The 19,645-nt window shown below is 40.0% G+C and overlaps 2 protein-coding genes across 5 annotated transcripts in view; one reads left to right on the top strand and one right to left on the bottom strand.

Moving 5' to 3' along the window:
• ACOT12 (acyl-CoA thioesterase 12) overlaps positions 1 to 5,083 on the top strand; it is a 33,891-nt gene extending 28,808 nt beyond the window's left edge. The window contains exons 12-15 of the mRNA XM_087815080.1: positions 1,136 to 1,269; positions 2,964 to 3,092; positions 4,351 to 4,477; positions 4,738 to 5,083. Coding sequence (XP_087671206.1) covers positions 1,136 to 1,269; positions 2,964 to 3,092; positions 4,351 to 4,477; positions 4,738 to 4,887 — 540 coding nt within the window. The 3' untranslated portion in view covers positions 4,888 to 5,083. The remainder of the gene's footprint in view (positions 1 to 1,135; positions 1,270 to 2,963; positions 3,093 to 4,350; positions 4,478 to 4,737) is intronic.
• Positions 5,084 to 8,902: 3,819 nt separating this feature from the next.
• Positions 8,903 to 18,287, bottom strand: ZCCHC9 (zinc finger CCHC-type containing 9). 4 transcript variants are annotated; one of them, XM_016210351.2, is made up of 6 exons: positions 18,219 to 18,287; positions 16,760 to 17,169; positions 13,774 to 13,924; positions 13,431 to 13,523; positions 11,170 to 11,268; positions 8,903 to 9,705 (listed from the first exon to the last, which is right to left on the bottom strand). In XM_016210351.2, exons 2-6 carry the CDS (start codon positions 17,141 to 17,143, stop codon positions 9,587 to 9,589), a joined length of 846 nt encoding a protein of 281 aa, XP_016065837.1. In that variant the 5' UTR covers positions 17,144 to 17,169; positions 18,219 to 18,287; the 3' UTR covers positions 8,903 to 9,586. The 4 variants fall into 4 exon arrangements, with proteins under 4 accessions (XP_016065837.1, XP_016065839.1, XP_087671562.1 ...); XM_016210353.2 differs by having other exon boundaries at positions 11,200 to 11,268; positions 18,219 to 18,284; XM_087815436.1 differs by having other exon boundaries at positions 18,227 to 18,241.
• Between the last annotated feature and the right edge of the window lie 1,358 nt (positions 18,288 to 19,645).

Raw genomic sequence — 19,645 nt, 5'->3', positions numbered from 1 at the left:
AAGGTTTTTCTCCCTCACAGCCTGACTTCTCCATCTGCTTGATTCCTGCAGTAAAGTCTCAACCCTATGTTTGTGTGTCTTCTCCCAGCTTGTTGCCATGGGAATTATTAAGATGGCAAATTTCAACAGTAACTTCCAAGCACCCCGAAGAAGATGGAAATGTAAAATCGGCAGGAGAAATGCTTAGTGGAACACGTGCCTCTGATGATTGGCAAAAGCACACTAGAAGGAGAGTTCAGAGTAACAGGGCCACACTGAAGTCTCAGTATAAGTCAGATGGCTCCCCAAGACAGGCCCCCTCTTATCTAAGGAAGGATAAGCATTAGAAAGAAACTTAGGAACTGGCCTGGCAGTAGGATGAGCCCTATGATTCCCTAATGAGAGGATGCTTTGTGCTGAACAGACATGGTGCTTCCGTGGCCCCCACCGAGGTTGAGCTGGCTCTAGAGGTGGTCAGTTACTTCCTTGAGTCACCTCAGCCCAACTGAAGGCATACCTTATTTATTTACTATTTATTTATTTATTTTAGAGAGAGTTATTTATTTGGGGAAGGGAGGGAAGAAAGGGAGGAACACATCGACTTGTTGTTCCACTTATTGATGCATTCATTGGGTTGCTTCTTGTATGTGCCCAGACCAGGGTTTGAACCTACAACCTTGGAGTATCGGGACGGTGCTCTAACCAACTGAGCTACCTGGCCAGGGCCATACCTGACATCTTGGCAAAGTGTCCAGGCTGTAGCCTTGGCTCCAAGATCTCAGCGGGAGATGTGGCCTAGCAGTCTGATGATATTTTCTCTTGCTTCTGAACAGAGGCAGGGAAACATCATAAAGAGATAAACAGAGAAAGGCTGTTTTTTATTTTTTTATGAGAAAAACTATTGCACAGTAATTAAATAACCCACCTTCAAGTCATATATTGTTTGGAGGACATGGGAGTACAGCATCCCAAGAGCTCTAGACAGCCAAGAATTTGAAGTGAAATTGCCATCATTTGGCTTCATTGTTACCTGGGAGCCAGGATGCCTTAGCTATGTAGTGCCATCAGCCTCTGACTACATATATATGTCTGGGGTTTTTTTGGTAAAAACATCCATTTTTCTTTTGTAACTTATTTTTCTTGTATTATCTTTTAGATAAAGATACATACTCTGGAAGAACATGATATTTTATCTGTTTGGGTTGAAAAGCATGTGGAAAAACCAGCACAGTTGGCTTATCACCTCTTGTCCGACTTTACCAAGCGACCCTTGTGGGACCCCCATTATGTGTAAGAATAAATTTAACATATTTTCTTAATCAGCTCTGACATCATGGAAAAGATGACCTCCAGACTGCGGTGCATCTCCGTTGCCCAACATGTGACCTCTTGTTTTATTAATGAAAGTATGTTTTTTAAAGCTTGCTCTGCACAGAAAACAGCATTAGGTGCTATTAAGAGACACAAAACCAAATAATTATCATCACTTATTTACCATCTGTATTGAGTTGACATGCTTTACCCACATCTGTTGCAACCCTGCCAATAAGTCTTCAAGTTTGATAGTGTTTTCATTTAACCAGAGAGGTTGCCAAGATTGTGCAGCAATAAAGAGATGGAACCCAAGTTGGAGCTCAGGTCTGTTAGGCTCTGGATTCCGCACTCTTGGGCTTGAATGCACAGTCTCTCTGCTTTTGAGGAAATGATTATCGAATTGTTCTTCTCACTACCCACTCTTGATATTTCATTGGCTGTTCCTTTTTTTTCTGTGAAGCAGCACTCCCTGGTGAGAAGTTGGGAGGGAGCTGTGTGAGTGCTGAGGTGAAAGGCATTCCTTCCCCCTCTCCCTGTCTGATCAGGGGCCTCTCCTCTCACTTCTGTTACTACCTGTCTCCTGCATCCCTAATTCAGTCTCCTCCACTCTCCCTCCTTTCCTGGAATATGGAGCTATGCACCTTGTCAAGTGCACTGAGAGGGACTGAGCGCACTCAGGCCACACCACCCTTCTCCAAGGAGCTCCAGCTCCTGGGCACCCTCGGGGCTCCTAGGACACCTTGCCGAAAGGGGAGGGTCGGTGAGGTGGCCCCTATTGTAAGCATTACTGTCCACTTCCTAATCTTCAGGAGGTAGAGGCTCACCTTTAAAATGGCTAAACCTCATTATGATTACTACCACGTAATAGACAATTTAATACCTTGAGAGTGAAACACCTCTGCGGCCGTGTGTTACATTTGTGTAGATGCCAGAATGATACAACATGGTTAATGCTCTCATAATAAAACACTCAAAGAGAAGAGACACTCCATGATTTTCTTGCATCGGTGTTTGTAGATACTCTATAAGTACAATGCTTTCAGTAGGAACAATGCCTAAACTTTGGTGTTAATTCTTTTCAAATGTTTCTCCCACTATTTTCTGTCACCTGACATTCTAGCCAAATTGAACTTGAATGAATGGAGGAATGAATGAATGAATTCTAATTCAACTGAACCTTTCTTATGCACCTACTACAATTCAGGTACTGGGCCAGATGTTTTCATTTAATCCTCACAATGACCCTATAGGTATTAGTATCTATATTTTACAGATGAAGAAAACAAAATGACTTGCCCTAACATAACATAGCTACCAAATGGCAACCTGAAATTCCAAGGCAAGTTGTTTGGTTCCAGTCTTAGTGCTTATATACCATATTCCTGTACCTGAGTACTTCTTGGGCTGTCCATATAATTCACTAGTCTTCAATATTATTACTTGATCCTACAGAGAGTAATTTTGTGGAAAACAGCTAAATGCTTTTCTCTGAAGTGTCAAGGCCAATGACTTTAGGATCAGGCGGCCACCATTCTCACCATCACATGCAGAATTATTTCTTCTGACAAAGCAGCTCTCTAAAGATGGACTTGGAGACATGACGCTGGCTTTGGAGGGGGACTGTGTGAGCGGGGGTCAACAGCCCTTCTCCGGCTGTTCTGTTTACACAGGTCCTGCGAAGTCATAGACTGGGTGAGTGAAGACGATCAGATTTATTATATCACTTGTCCTGGAGCGAATGGGGACAAACCCAAAGACTTGGTCATACTTGTATCACGAAGAAGATGCCTTAAAGATAGGTGAGTGAAATTCAAGGGTCATAGCAATGTTGTATAGTACAGAGTAGACAAAAAAAGTTAATATGAAAATAAGGAAGTTAATGCAATCATTTCTGGTCTTGAATGATGTTCATCTGAACTTTTTCTAGATGTTCCTTTAGTTATCATTAAAAAAAGAAAAATCCCAAACAATCGCATATTAAGTGCCAGCTGTATGCAAAGCACCATGCAAGATTCCTAAAGCAGCTCCCTTTCCTTTTTCTCCATGCAGATGTGAAACTGATAGCAAACCTTTGAAACATTTCACTATCAGTAAAAAATGTAGTGAAAGCCAAATCAAATACCAGGGCTTGGTTTAGAATTTACAAAGCCTGATTGTGTTAGACATCCAAAATGCTGCTGCCTCCTAGGGCTGCCGATCAGTGTCTGCCCAGGGCTTCTCCGTGGGCATTGGACTTCTCCGAGCACAGTGCCCAGGTTCCCAGGAGAAGGGTCCCAAGAGCAAGTGCTCAAAGAGACAAGAAGTCGAAGCTGCCAGGACAGTTAAGGTCTACCCCTGGAGCTGGCTGGCATCATTTCTGAGGTCAAAGCTGGCCTGTAGAAATAATCCCACAGATGTATAAATATTAATGCACACGGATGTTCAGGGTAGTATCATTTATTATGGCAAAAGACAGAAATAAACTGAAGCTCCTTCTTATAAATTATGGTAGAGCCATGCTTTAGAGTACTGTGCCTGCATTAAAAAGAATAAAGTCACTCTAGAGGCACCTCCAAAGACTTAGTGTTAGGTCAAAAATGATTATATTTATGTAAAAATCTATATATGTGCATTTGCTTACATAAATGTCACATATTTATGGAAAGGTCTGGAGGGATACACACCAAAATGCTAAGAGTGACCGTCTCGAGGATGAGAGTGCACTGTGACTAGGGTGAACTAAAGGAAAACTTCTGTATTCTAGTCTGTAGGGTTCCCTATTGTTTGAAGATTCTTTAAAACAATGGGTATTATTTTTTCATTTAAAAAGTAGAGTGAAATTAAAACCCATTAGGGCATAATAAAACCAGGTTGGAGATTGGCTCCAGCTTTGTGGAATTCTGCAAAGTATACATAATTCTTAGGCAGAAAACACCTGTGGCCCTTATTACTATTACTATGACCTGAATGTAGCCATAGACAATGTCTTCTAATAAATTTCTAGTTATAGGAATTTATCTTCTAACGACTATTCTTCATTTCTCATAAGAACTTGGAAAACGTCCTTTCATCTTTCAGTAACACGTACATGGTAGCAGTGAAGTCGGTCATTCTGCCATCGGTCCCACCTTCTCCACAGTACATCAGGAGTGAAATCACATGTGCCGGGTTCCACATCCACGCTATCGACAGCAGCTCATGCACTGTAAGTTTAATGAAACACCTGCAGGTTAATTTGCTCCTACAGATAGGAGAAATCTGTTACTCATATTTCTTAATTAATTGTAATTCTGTAATGTATGTCCACACAAGGGGAATCCTAAGGCCATCCTTTCAGATCCGTTCCAGAAGGTCCCCAGAAGAGTAGGGTTACAGCCTCCCCTATGCACACAAGATTCAGTTCTCTGCTTGAAAAAGCTCCATGTCAGTCAGAAATTAAAATATTGTATTTTCTTTTTGAAACAGGTATCTTATTTTAACCAGATTTCGGCTAGCATCTTGCCTTATTTTGCTGGAAATCTTGGTGGCTGGTCAAAATCCATTGAAGAGACAGCAGGTTCCTGTATACAGTTCATAGAGAATGCTACTGATGATGGGTCGATAAGCATATTTTAAGTGGCAAACTTTCAATAACCTGTAATTGATTTCCCACTTTTAATTCCCAGCACCCTTATTCCTAACACTTGGCAAGCTTTTGGGCCACTAAATAATTTAATATTGGCCTAAGCAAAATGCAGTTAAGAAGAGGTTAAAAACCAAAGTGCATCTCAGGTCTGAGACATTGGCTTGGACTAGCATTAAGAGAGCTTTAGAACTGTTTTAGATCATCCATGGCTCTTCTCCCTTCCAGGAGCATGGGCATTAGAAAACTGGCCCCCATATGCACTGTTGTGTTCTGTAAAATGGTACAAATTTGGCTAAAATGATCATAAACATTTCGAGGCTACAGAGGTGAAATGCGTTCTGTTTGAAATTTTATAAAATGTTATAAAATCAAAAATGATAAGTTGGCTAGTTGATTAATAGTGTGGGATTGTTTCATGTACAGCAGGTCTCTGTATGTCAGGAGGATCTGACAAGATGTATTACATGTTTTAGAGCTTTAAATTAGGAAGACATTAAAGCATAATGGGAGCCAATCAATTTTAGTAATAGGAGCTACTTTACTAGTGTCATTTAACATATATTCAAGGTGGCTGACCAATTTAGTATCTACTGCTATATATACACATGAAAAGTACCTGCAAAATGTGTTATTGCAGAGAAAGAGAATATTAACTGAGCTCTTCTTTCATAACCATTACATTAGCACTTTATTCCCTAGACTTCGACAGTCATTATTCTACTGTCTGTGATTTGCGTTAACTCATAAAATGAACCAGCATATGTTAAATCAGCCCCCTCTACAGGATAACTTTTAAGAGTTGAAGGACTTCTCCATTAGAGTTTAGAGCACTTAAGAAGTTAGATACATCCTGCTGTTTGTCAAATCTCTACCTCTGCTCAGCAAATCTTATAGCTGTTACAAATATAATCAGTACCTGAGCCCTTCCAATCAACTCCACCACTATAACCTTGGTCCAAAACACCAGTTTCTCTCACCTGGATTATAACCTTTCTGTTTCTGTTATTGCTTCTCCCTTTACTCCACTCTCAACCCAGCAGCCAGATGATGTCATATTTCTTCTCAAAACCCATCAACGATTTTGCATAGCACACAATAAAAGCCATCCCTTTATAATGGTCAGTAAGGCTCTGCGTGGTATATTAGATTATTTTTCAGAAATTTTCACTCCCTCACCACCATCCGCACCTCCATGAATGGAGTGTCTTCTTGACCGTGTGACTCATTCACGGAACGTTAGCAGACATAACGCGGCCAAAGGCTTGAAAAGTGTTTTTGCAAATGGACTTGCCCCCTTACATCTCTGCCACTGTCATGAGAAAAACATGTCAGGGCTAGCCTGCTGGTCCCAGGAAAAGGAAGAGACGTGGAAGAGAGCTGCCTCGTCTGAGCCTGGCTTAGATCAGCCGACCCGAACCACACTTCATATAATAATGTGATCAAGGCCCCACACGGGCTTGAGATGAGCAGAGCGATCCAGGTAAGCCCCTCCTAGATTTGACCCCCCAGGCACGAGCTAAGTAAAGGTTTGTTACTGTAGTCTTCTGAGATTGTGTGGTGGTTCCACAGCAGCAACTAACTGATACAGCTATAAACGATGACCCCCTAGCTACCTTTCCCACTAGCTTATCCTTCACTCTTTTCCAGTCATATTGGCCTCTCTGCTGTTTTTCAACCACCCAGGCACACTCCTTCCTCAGTATAACTGCATTTCTCTATTACCTCACGTCGAGATACCCAAGGCTTACCCCCGGGTACCTCCCTTATACCTCCACAATGGGATGTTATGGATGAACCTTAAAAACATTGGTAAGTGAAGGAAGCCAGTCACAAAAGACCACATCTTTCTGCCCCTCAAATATGGCAAGTTCTCTCTTTAGGGGCTTTGGCTAGTCCCTCTCCCTAAATGCTCTGCACCATTCTCTTCACAACTGGTTCCTTCTTGTCATTCAGATTTCAGGAGAAAAATCTACCCCCGCCCCCTAGGCCTTCCCTTGATTATCTAAAGTAGATACAGTCATTTGCAACATCTGTTAATTCCCTTTATATCACTTATTCATTTAAGTCACTCAACAAAAGTAGATGCTTCTGTGTGCTGAGTACTTCCCGGGATATGCTAATAAGCAAGTCAAAATTCCTGCCCTGATGTAGCCTATAATCTGGTGGAGGGACAAATAGTGTTAGGTAGGGATAGAAATTATGGACAAAATTAGAGTAAGAGACTGAGAAGTTTCTGGGATGAGGGAGGAGCTACTTCCTATGAGGCTGGTCATGGGAAGTAGGCTATTATGCTGACTAAAGCAAGCCTGAAGGAAATGAGGGAGGGTTGACCGTGGGGCTGGGAGCGGGGAATGCCAAGAAAAGAGCAAGTTGAGATTCAAGCCTAGTGGCTTGGAATATAATTGTAGCAAGAAAAAGGCAAGAAGGGAAATTAGCCTTCTGGGTTTTTGCCCAGGGGGAAGGGAAAGGTTGTTTAAAGCCATATTAAGTTTGAGGTGTAAGTATAACATCCAAGTAGGAATGTCCAACAGGAAAGTGAGAATATGAGACTGAAACCAGGGATATTAGGGTTAGAGATTAAGGAGCCAGCCATAGAAAAGTGAAAGATAAGCTTGTAAGAAGAGATGACATTTTCAAAGGACTGAAGGAAGAAGAGTGCCAACCACTGAGTCTAAGGGGATTCAGCAAAATATTTTTGAGACTAATAAAATATCCCTTTCTGATATTCTGATATTTCTGGTATGTATTTTTCCTGTCTTCTCTCCGCTTTTCAGCCCCGTTAGAATGCAGGCGGCCTCATCTGTCTCATTCACTGCCACAATCCCACGTGCCTAAGAGAGTAACAGGAACAGAGTGGGTTCTTGGGAAATGATAATGAATGAATAAAAGTTTGTTTTCCTCTTCAGGCATTTTTAGCTAAGAAAATAAACATCTATAATTCCTTTCAAGAAATACACAATCTCTCAGGATGTCAGAATTTGGTGAATTCCTTTGACAAATGTCCATATACTTTTTTAATGTTACATTTGTACCTGCACTTTATTTCTAATGATTTCACTTATAGATCATTAAAATATAACCAAAATAACCCAAGGAAGACAAAATGGTCACTAACATTTCTGCATCAAAGGCTTTATGAAAACATTAGACTTAACTTGCAGCTGACAGGCTGGACTCTCCAGAGTCCTTTGCTCCTCTTAGGACGAGTGAAATAAATCTGGGTGTGTTCAAGCTAATTGACTAAGGCAGCATTGCTGTCTTTTTCCAGCTGTGACTTGTGCAGTTCCTGTTAAATGGCACCCATTTCCTTATGCTTTGGGATGCTGAGCCATATCCTGTCCTGCTCTCCTCTCTCAGTGAAAATAAAACAACAGCTATTAAGACTAGAACTGTTGAGTTGTGCAAATATTAAAACAGAGAAAAGTGTTTCTTTTCTTATTTGGTAAATATTTTGTTTTTGAAGCATCAGTAACTAATCACAGCTGTTTCCTTTAGTTACAAATGTACCCAATCAGGTAAAATTCCAAATGAAATACACAATCCATCAGTCATTGCATTATATAGTACAATGGGAGCCTTAAGCCTCGTGAAATATATGTATTAAGTATGCATGTATTCAGCAAATCAAACAAAGAAGCTAATGGGTCTCTGATTAGTGTTCTAACTCTATTATGGAGATACTTGCACCTCACCCTGGCTCATCTAAAACATGTGAACAAAATGCTATTAAGTTTGATATACAGTCTGTTATGTGCTATCATTCTGGCTAAATACCCCAAACTGAATTTTGCCTAAAATTTCTCTCTTGAACATCAAGAGCAAAGAGAGAGCTGCTAAGGTGAGGTACTCTTCAATTTTAACCTCAAAAATATGTAATTCTTTATGTGAAAACTGAAACAAAAATTAACCAAAATTAACCTCATTTAGGATTCATAAAAGATTGTGATTCCAGAGACTGTTAATGGACATTAGTGGACAATGGCTAGTTAAATCCAGAATTAGGTATTCAGAAAAATAGCAAATAACTTTTTATTAAATATTTTAAAAATACAGATTTTGTGGCAACTTTTAAATAAATTGGTAATTTGAACCTAGAAAACAATATAACCAAAAATTCATTCCCAAATGCAATTAATTACCCTTTGTCTAGGGGTGGTTCAGATGAATGCATAATTTATTTTTTTAATCCTCACCCTAGGATATGCTTCCACCGATTTCTGAGAGAGAGAGGAAAGGGGAGGGGTGAGAGAAACATCAATGCTAAGGAGAAACATCAATCAGTTGCCGCCTCCTACACACAGTCTGGCTGGGAATCGAACCCGAGACCTTTTTGGCATACGGGTCGAGGCTCTCACCAACTGAGCCACCTGGCCAGGGCTGCATAATTTTGTTTTTAAGAAAAAGGTGACTGTTACAATTAGATATATAACCACTTAGTTATACATAGGTTCTGTTTAACAAGTTCTTTTAAAGAATCCAATTTAAGCATCTTATGCTTTTAATCAGTGATTTTCTTCAAGCAGTAGACTACTCCTTGATGGACAGAACTCAGGAAACTACTTGGCCACACCCAGATCAGACTGATATCTGCAATAAAGGCCTCTCAAGGGAGCCCAGCTCCAACCTGTGAAGAAGGCCCAGTTCCGAATGTTACTATGAGACAGTAACTTATGACAGTACCAATCATCATCAAAAATTAACAACTTTAGGTATCTTTGTTTTGGGTTTCTGTGATTTAGGCACATCCAAAATTTCTTCATAGTCAGCACTCATTCCCTTTGCCCAGCGACCAACTGTAATCATTTGATCTGTAAAAGAACAGAGAAGTCAGAATGTAAGAAAAACTGTAGTCAAATACATCCACCTAGATTGGTTTGGGTTTAGCAAAGGAACTAGTTTTGACATGAATAATCACAAGGAGGGAATACTCCATCACTGAAGAAAAGGGAATAATTCTGTAATTGATTATAACCCTTGATTTCCGAGTACTACAGGCAATTTCTCATCCCAATTAGGGAAATGCAGTGACTGCTTTGCAATGCACAAACTGATGAGAAAGCACTTTCATTCTTTCCCAGAGTTCATCATTATAGAGTCAATGAATTCCAAGAGTCTGTAAACAGCAAGACTTATGAAGCATCACTTTTAAATGCACAAGATTCCACCTGTGAAATTATACAACATCTGCTTGTCAGTCTTGTCATTTGGGAAGTGACAATCCTCCCAGGAGGGAGAATTCAAATTCCACTTCATCACTTTAGTCTTAGTGCCTACAATGCAGTAAACACTATCTTCTAGACAAGATTATAAACAAGAACTCTAGGTTTTCAAATTTAAGTGTTAGGGGCAGGAAGTAAAAACGAGTACTTATTTGTGTAGTACTGTGCTAATCTGACATAAAAGGAAATGTATTTTTCTTTTTAAAAAAAAATTTTTTTTGGAAATATATATTTATTGATTTCAGGGACAGGAAGGGGGAGCGAGAGAGATAGAAACACCAATGATGAGAGTCATTGATTGGCGGCCTCCTGCACACCCCCTGCTGGAGATCGAGCCTGCAACCCGGGCATGTGAATTGAACTGGGATCTCCTGGATCCTAGGTCGATACTCAACCTCTGAACCACACTAGCAGGGCAGAAAGGTGTTTTTCCCTAAGAAGCACTACTGGTCTATCCTACTGTCTCCTTTTTTTCACACAGGATTATCATTCTAATCTAAATAAACTAATGTAATAATGGTCTTCACTTCCCCCCAAATCTACCAGAGGCATAGTGAACATTTATGAAGTTTTTGATGACCAAGGGTAGTATTTCATTAGAAAGAAAATATAACTGGGCAGATACAGTGTAGACAATATAATTTTAATATTTTCGACAGTTTCTGCAACCAACTCCAAATCCTTCAGGTACACAAAAAGCAAAGCACATATGAGGATACTCAATTACAAGAATATTGAAAGCTATCTTCACATTTATTTTCTTAGTGAATCTATACTTTAAGTAACAGAATTAGTCCTATTATTATTACAAATATAGTTTAAAGTAAGCAAATTTAAATGTTTATGAGTAAGATGCTTTATACGATCAGGGTCCTCTGAGGCTTACTGGTCACTTTTTCCCCACCTGAGAACAGCGGCTAATGCCCAGTTTTTACTATGTCTACGGCTGACAGAGAAATGATTGAGTCATCACTGCAGCAGGAAACCAGGTTGCCTTAAAATCAGTTATTAATAACAAAATGCAGCAAAAACACAGAGGACTACTAATCTTACCTCTACTCAATGGAAGCCCAGAGATCTCACCTGAATTCTGACTTTGAGGGCAATCCTTCTTAAAATGTCCTACAGAGCCACAAAGTCTGCAGCAGCCACCTAGTAAAAGAATAAAGTCATTGAAAACCTTTCACACTTACATAGGGTTTTTTAATGTCTCAAAGCACTTTCATACTGTATTTGGTTCTCACAACCTTGTCACTTATAAAGGTAGCTGGAGCCAAGAACACAGTTGGGTGCCACCATTTCTATTAAGTTAATTCTCCTTTTTTTTTAAAAAAAAAAATATATACACACCCATACACACACACACACATTTTAATATATTTTATTGATTTCAGAGAGAGGAAGGGAGAGGGAGAGAGAAAAACATCAATGATGAGAGAGTCATTGATCAGCTGCCTCCTGCATGCCCCCCACTGGGGGTGAAACCCATAATCCAGGCATATGTCCTGACTGGGAATTGAACTGGGATCTCCTGGGATCTCATAGGTCGATGCTCAGCCGCTCAGTCATGCCAGCTGAGCCATTCTCTGTTCCTTTTGACCTCACAGAGCACTAACTGCACCTACCCATTTGTTGCACTTGGGAAAGTGGGAAAGAGAAGAGAGAGATGATGAAAGGCAATTGTCCTCTAGAGTGTCCAAGAGCCACTGCACAGAAGCCTAGACCATGGTTAGATAGGCAAGGGTTTGTGAACTCTTAAACCTGTGAGCAAAACTGTGTGCTGATAGATTTGTTGAGGATGTCCACAGTTTTTATCACATTCCCTAATAATCAATGACTCCCAAAAAGTTAGAAACCACTGCTCTGCTGGATAGGTCAGATGGGGGTGAGAAGTTACACAAGGAATAAAAATTAACTTTTGTTTTCGGGCCTTCTATCTTCCAGGCACACTAACCCTAATTAACATGCCCATTTACCTACTTTAAGCAACATTGCAGGTCTGTGAATTATAACGTGTGGTTTCTAAAATGAGTCTTTTGCATAATTGTCAAGCATTATCATGATCATGCTCATAATGTTAAGTGACTGACTCAGGAAAATGACCCTACAGAATAGAAACCTGGTTGAACTCTCACTTCTATGTATTTACTCCTCTTGCTGTACTTTTTAAAAACGTCTAGTCATTTTGGTTGACCATCCTAAACCATTTTTGCTTGTTAGTCATGTTATATGACCTGTTTCGTAAGTTCAAAACTGAAAGGCACTTTTGAGCATTTTTCCAGGTCCAGGTCTCTATACTGTTTGTAGAGCCATAGTGAAATAATATATTTTAATCCTCATAACTCTTCAAAGCAAATACCATAGTTCATTAAATCTAAGATAACACTGATTATTAGATGTGTCATTCTTTTACATACTTCTCAGAAGAAAGAAAACATGCCAAGTATGTGGGACCTACCAATGGTAAAATATATTCTGAGTTCAGAGATATTAAAATATGGAAAAAAAATGTATCTTAGAATCAATGAAACACATAGTTTTTTTTTTTAATCTCCATTTTTATAGGTGAAGAAACTGAGATAAGAGAAGGTAAATAACATGGCTAAAGTCCAACAGCTAGTAAGTGGTGGTCTGGGCTATAACCAGTCTCATTAACTCCAAAATCTATCTTTTACACTGAACTTCTCCAATGGAACCCAGGACATGACACAAAAGGAGTCTAGAACCTGATGGTACCAGCCATCACATTAACAAATGACTTGCGTTAAGAGATGTCAAACTCTCATAAAGTCTTAGTAGACATCATAGACTTCATTGTGAGGATCTTAAGGCATTAGCTGAGCTAAAGACATGATCCCATGCCAGACAATTAACTAAGGAAAACATTCAGAAACAAAAATTAGTACAAATATGAAAAATATTGTATAGCAGCCCTTTATACAAAATGGCATGCTAGGCTGAGATTAAATTCACAACACTATTTTTTAAATCTTATATTTAAAACCTTGTATTAGTTTGGGATACAATCCCTCTGCTTCTGTTATGTTTAAAAGTGGGAATGTGTAATAGACCTTCATAATGCTGCTGAAGCTAGCAGAGTTTGAAACATTCACCTGAGCTATTTCTGATGATTTATTAATATGTCAAGTCATATTGGCCAAAAAGTCCAGTACAAAGAACAACGCTTGATAAAAATAATGAAATTCTCAAAGTTTTGCTACTTACACAAAAATTTATTCAAGAACTGATTACCAGTGTAAATTAACTCTGCACGATGACTCACATTTTTGACATACAAGGGTAATAGTACTCACCATCAGCATAGACTCCTTTGGGATTATCAGGGCAAGATCTGGACAGGTGCCCCATTTCCCCACAAACAAAACATTCTGCAAAAGGAAATTCACCTGTAAAGATCAAACAATTCCTGTTAAGTTGGTCATGTACGTTACAAGTCATGTAATTCATATTATTTAAAAATACTGAGAAGAAAACATGTTTTTACATAATTTAAAAATTAATCTCATATGATTTCAAAAAGCAGCACACTCATAATCCTGTCAAAGGAAAAACCCAGTTGGCTACTTACTGGCCACTTTCCCACTTTTGATTAAGCAAATCAAAAATTGATAAGAAAAACAAAAAACAAAAACATACCAAGAGCTGGATCTACTTTAGCCTTGCACTTGGTTATTTCATGCTCTGTAGATCCACACCGATAACATATTCCAGTGCCCATATCTTGATTCTCAAGGGTGGCTGGGCAATCTGCAATCCCATGGCCAGGTTTTCTACAATGAAAACATACCTGGAAAAACAAAATGTGAGTTTCCACACTGCAAAACTGCACCAGCTTTATCATTCTTGTTGTCAAAAATATCTTTAAAACATTTAAGGTTATCTAGCACTTTTTCTGAAATCTCAAATTTTATCTGTAGAAAGTGTTTCACACAATGCTAAACAATAAGAAATGCCGTTTTCATCAGGGTTTCAGTGTTTTTGACAACCCTAAATCCATCAGACACAAAGTTGTAAGTGGCTTTGTAGGAGATACTCGCTTAAATGAAGCAACTATGGACTATATATTTCATTAATGGGGATGTCTGACTAGAAAAACCAAATTTTCTGGAGTAGACAGTGGCCATAAAAATTGTCATTCAAAATTAATACTTGCACTTCTAAAGTTCATATAATTGAACGAATTTGGGTTAAATGATTCCATTTGCATTATTATTCAAATCATAAAATATATTTCACACCAAAGAGTATACCTTACAATTTTCATATCTTTATAATACATATCCGTTCATATTAAAAAATAGATGTTTCAGTTTTAGAATGTATATACAATTCATTTTGAAGGAAAAATTCTAAGATGAATTATTTGGCTCCAACATAACACTGAACAGTGGTTTGCTCGTTTTACACACTACCTAGCAATTTGGAGGGTATTTTTTGCTGCAATGAATGAGAACATCAGTCATAATCAAAGATGGTAGATATTTAAACTATTTTATTTAAACTGGAAACACATATATATAATTCTTGGATAACAGTTCATCTATATATATATATATTTTTTTTTCAAAATAAGCACAGGTTTTTAAAAGAGCAAATTCAACAGGCAAAATAAAACATAACATTTTACAACCACATCCTTACTTTCTTTTTTCCCTCTTTAATAACAATGAATGAGTAGTCCCTTTATTCTTCGGTACATTTACAATGAGCTGGTCCAAACAAAGAAAGTGCATTTATTTTACGAGTGGAGGAAAAGCTAATGCTAAATTCTGGATCACCAACATAAGAAGTCTTGGGATTTTGGTGAAGTCATAGTGGTCTCTAAAAACCTGACAGCTCACTGATTAGTTTTTTAAGTAAACTTCAAATGTAAGTTTCTTGAATGATCCTTAAATTTAATGTAGATGGGATTGTAGAAAGTGCAATAGTAAATTTCTAATATCTTAATCTACTAGCAATTAAGAAGTGATGCTAAGTATGAGGTATTAAGAAAATTACAAAAAAAAGCAGTGAAAGGTAGGTCACAACAAGCCATACTATTTAAAGTATATGCTTTAACATAAAGCATTCCTTTTAAAAAAATAAAACGACTTTCTCCCTCAATTACATAAACTTCCCTTAAAAGATCATAACATTAAACTTCTGCAAATAGTGTACAATTTACCATACTGTTTATGTCAATAAAATTATCTAAGTTAAATTATCTTTAACTTGACTTAAAAATATTTAAAAATAATTGTACAATCTAAACAAAACTACCCTGATCCAAACAGAAATTATTTCTTCTACGCCAATTTTTCCACAAGGAATGTCTCATCAGTATTATCTCTAAAGAATTATCTTTTAAAAAATATTTTATTTTGTAGAGAGGTGTGAAAGGAGAGGGAAAGAGAGAGAAACATTTATCAGTTGCCTCCCGAACACACCCTGACCAGAGATCCAACCTGCAACCTGGGTATGTGCCCTGACTGGGAATTGAACCTGCAACCTTTAGTGCACTGGATGACACTCAACCAACTGGCCAGGGCTAAGTAATTATCTTTAATCCTGCCGGTGTCAGAAGCTACATTTATGGTGGCTAAAACATTTCAAACCTGCATTGGTACAAACAATGCTCTACATTTACTAATTGTAGTGAAAAAATGAAGGTGTAAAATGATAACAAATCCTGATTCTTATATAGTATCCTGCTAGAAGACTTGGGAAATTCATTTAGAGAAGGGAAAGGATTATACTAAGTATTTCATTTCCCATGTCTGACACAGTTTAAAATCTAGGGCTGGCTGTGGCCAGGTGGCTTGGTTGGAGCATTGTCTCATACACCAAAAGGTTGCAGGTTCAATCTCCAGTCAGGTGTACAGGAGGCAACTGATGTTTCTCTCTTTCCCGCGCTTTCTCTCTCCCTTGGGTAAAGAAAAATAAAATCTAGGGTTGGGCACCTGCAGCCCCCAGCATTCCTCTGAGTGTAAAATGGGGAGGGAGGGAGCAATGACTAGGGAGTCTCAAGGAGTTTTAACTCTGCTGCTCAATTACTAACTATTGTGATTATTAGATCTCCTTCTTGTGTCTCAGTTTTTCATGGATAAAGACAAAAGTACATCCTTTCCAAGTAATAGGAACCACACATATTTAACCTGTTGTACCTAACCTTTCCACTTATTCTGATCTTTTTTTAAAATGACTGTTTGAAAAAGGGCTATTTGAAGTCAGATGTGAGAATATAGGTTTAAAAAAAAAAAAAATGGGGAGGGCTGGACTTCAGGTAATAGTCCATTTAGGTTCATATTTATTTAAAAACACATAATTACACAGTGCCAGCCAGCAATCTAAGTAATCAAACTTTTTCCTGGGTTTGAATGTCACACCTGTCACTAGCTAAGTGGTTTTCAGTAAGATACTTAACCTGTCTGCATGTTAGTGTTTTCTAGCCAGAAGGTGTTTGTAGTGTTATTGTGATAATTAATCAGTACATTAAGTACCTAGCATATAGTTATTACTAGCCCTCAAAAAGGTGCTTTATAAATTTAATAAAGAACAGCAATCAGACTGCTAAATATGTGAGCATATGATTAATAGTTTCTAGCTATATGAAGTAATATTTTGGTAGAAGTGATAATCTTACCATTGCATTTTTCTTTGCTGCTTGTCTTTTTAATCGTCTTCCTTCCCTGCGACTATCTTTCTTTAAAGCAACTGCAATTTCTTCCCTTACTTCCTGACTGTTTGTTGCTATCATCTCCCCATTGTGAATCATCTGTGAGTTTTGTCTCAGGTAGTCCATAAATCCATTCACATCTTCATTTAAGTACTCCTTTTTCTTTTTGTTCTTTTTGTGTTTTGCTTGGGGTGCGTCATTTTTAAGGGACAGCCTATTGGCTTCAAGTTGTTTACTCTTTGGTAGGTTTTGACTTTTTTCCTCAAAGGACCCCTTCTTCATATCCTCCCATGATGTTGCAGACAAGGGTCGTTTGTTATGTGTGGTAGTAACTCGTGCCCACCTGGTCATGGTTTCATCAGAGGTAGGGTATCAATCTACCAAGACAAACATGGCAGTTAGTCATCATTTAAAAGGAAAAAAACTAAAGATATATGCTATATAACTATATCACATATGCCCGTGTGTTAGTTTTAATTATTAAACATTTTTTACCTTCATTTAGATATTTATATATTTAATTCTATAATGTGCCGCATAGATGTCTGTAATGTAAATCTAGCCCTTACCAGAGAAGCTACCACACCAGTAAAAACCAAAAGCACGTCTACTATCATATAAATACTTGCCTAAAATTGGAAAATATTCATTAAGAAACCGTACTATTTTGCAAAATTTAAATCACAGATGCAATGAATGAAGTTACTCTTCCCAAACTCCAGTTTTCCTAGCCGTTTAAGTCCCAGGGCTACTTTCTTTCAATCTCGTTGATGTGCCATCTCAACGCAAACAATGTGCGCTGGCAAACTGTAAACAGAAATCCTGCGTTTTGACGTCGTCTGTCACTACAACTCTTTCCGGCAGACTGGTAACTGAAATTCGTCAGTGCCGTCCCGGGATGACCCGGGCCTACCCAACCGCCCTCAGTTGCTGAGCGGCACCGCCTCACGGCAGCAGCACCCCGCGCACCAACCCACGTTAAAAACCTCGGCTCCCGGGGCGAGAACGTCCCCTCAACACAGCCCAAGGGGCGGAGCCACTAAGGAGGTGCGAGAGGCCGCGACCACGCGCGCAGTCGGCGCCGCAGGTCCTGGGACTGTCGCAGCGAGGGCGGATTCCTCTTCCCCTGAGTAGGTGGGAAGCGGGAAGCTCTGGGTACCACGCCCTGGTCGCCCGCGTCCACTGGAAGGCAGGGCCCATGGGTGCCACCGGAGAGGCCAGCGCCCCACAGCTGAGGCCGGTCCCCGCGCAGGCGTCCCGGGCAGGCCACGGAGCCCAGCATCCCAACCCTCCTCCTCCGGCGCTGGGGCTCCTGGGTACCTAGCAGCCAGTCCCTCTGCCCCGCCGCCAGGTCCCGAGAAACCTCAGAGGGCACTCTGCCGCATCTTGGGGGTCCCGGGCCCCTGCCTCGTCCTGCCGAGCTCACCTCCTTACCGCGCGTGAATCCTCCAGAGCAGCAGAGTTGGCGTGCCAGAGGGGCCCGCAGCCCCCTCCCCGGCGGCAGGGCGGCTCGGAACCGGAAGCACGTCGTGCTGAGAGCGCGTCACTTCCGGCGGGCCAAGCTGGGGCTGGAACGGTGGGTGGCGGATTCGTTCCAGGGGCTCCTGTTGGGCGGGGGAATGTGACCAAGTCAAGTTTGCGGAGAGGCTGGATTTTGAAGGGTGTTGCCCCGGACGCCTGGGACACTGAGCTGGAGAGCGCTCACGCCTTGCTGTGTGCAACTCACAGCCTAGTGGCGAAGTGGACCGAAGGGTCGGTTGGGTGGGACCGGAGGCTTTCTTGAGGTGACCTTTGAACTTAGGGGAAAAAAATCTGGTGAAACGGCTGCGGGAGTGAATTAAGGGCTTTCCGCGCAGCTATAATGTAAAAGAACTAGCGCAGTGGGAGTGGCTCGCTGTGATTGAACTCAAAAAAAAAAAAAAAAAAGAAGACCTGGGCTCTAAGGATAGAGGGCGGTGCCACACGGTCCTTCTGCCCGAGGCTAGTTAAGTATTCGATTGAAATATTACACCGTAGCCAAAGTTCTCCGAAACAACCCTTCACCTCAACAACCCCTCCCAGACGACCACCAGTTGTGCCTAGTGGGAAACGGCATTCGTTATCTCATCCGCTCAGTTCACCAGGACCGCTGCTCCCGTCCCCACTATCATGCTCGATCCATTTTATCACTTAAATATCTGTCCACTTCTTTGTCTCTACTGCTGCCTCCCCTGTCACAGGTTTCAACATATCTCACCTGGATTACTGGCAGCTGGTCGGGGCATTCCTACTTGTACTCCCTCAAATCCATTTTCCATGCCTTAGCCAAGTGAACTTGTGAAAATGTAAATCATGTTGCTCTCCTGCTTTGATCCCAAGTTTCCCATTGTTCTTAGGATGAAGTTCAGACTTCGTGTTAAGTTCCTGCTTGCTTCACCAGCCTCACCTTGCACGATCTCCTCCTTCTCCTTTGAGCTCCATGCAAAGGAAACTTCCCTCAGTTTAGCACATGCCCCATGTACCTTGCTATCTCCAGGCCTTTATATAGGCTGTTCTCTTTGTATGCTACCCCTTTTCTTTCAATTAATTTCTACTCCAAGGCTTTTAACATTTTCATTCTCAAGCAATCCTTCCAATGCCCTTCTTCCCCAAACTATACCAATCCCCTATTTTATGGTCATGGCAGTTTATACATCTTTACAGCACTTTTCAAACTTGTAATTATGTAAGAATTGTGTAATAAGTTGTTTATTGTATCCCCATTCCCTGGTGTATAGTTGGAGCTCAGTTCATTTTTGGTACCTAAATGAAGAATAGGTACTATACAATGCTTGCTAAAGCAAACCATAAAGTAACCCGATTTTCTTTAGAGGA

This window comes from Miniopterus natalensis, chromosome 3, assembly GCF_054644295.1.
Source record: "Miniopterus natalensis isolate mMinNat1 chromosome 3, mMinNat1.hap1, whole genome shotgun sequence".
In the NCBI taxonomy this organism is placed as follows: domain Eukaryota; kingdom Metazoa; phylum Chordata; class Mammalia; order Chiroptera; family Miniopteridae; genus Miniopterus; species Miniopterus natalensis.
Note: the sequence above shows the minus strand (reverse complement) of the source record. Positions and strands in the feature narration are given on the sequence as shown.

Excerpts from the sequence above, each read along its gene's own strand:
- ZCCHC9 (XM_016210351.2), bottom strand. The coding sequence starts at position 17,143 with ATGACCAGGTGGGCACGAGTTACTACCACACATAACAAACGACCCTTG. Across the intron at positions 13,925-16,759 it reads CAGCAAAGAAAAATGCAATG|GTATGTTTTCATTGTAGAAA; the intron begins GTAAGATTATCA and ends TTGTTTTTCCAG. Across the intron at positions 13,524-13,773 it reads TAAAGTAGATCCAGCTCTTG|GTGAATTTCCTTTTGCAGAA; the intron begins GTATGTTTTTGT and ends TGATCTTTACAG.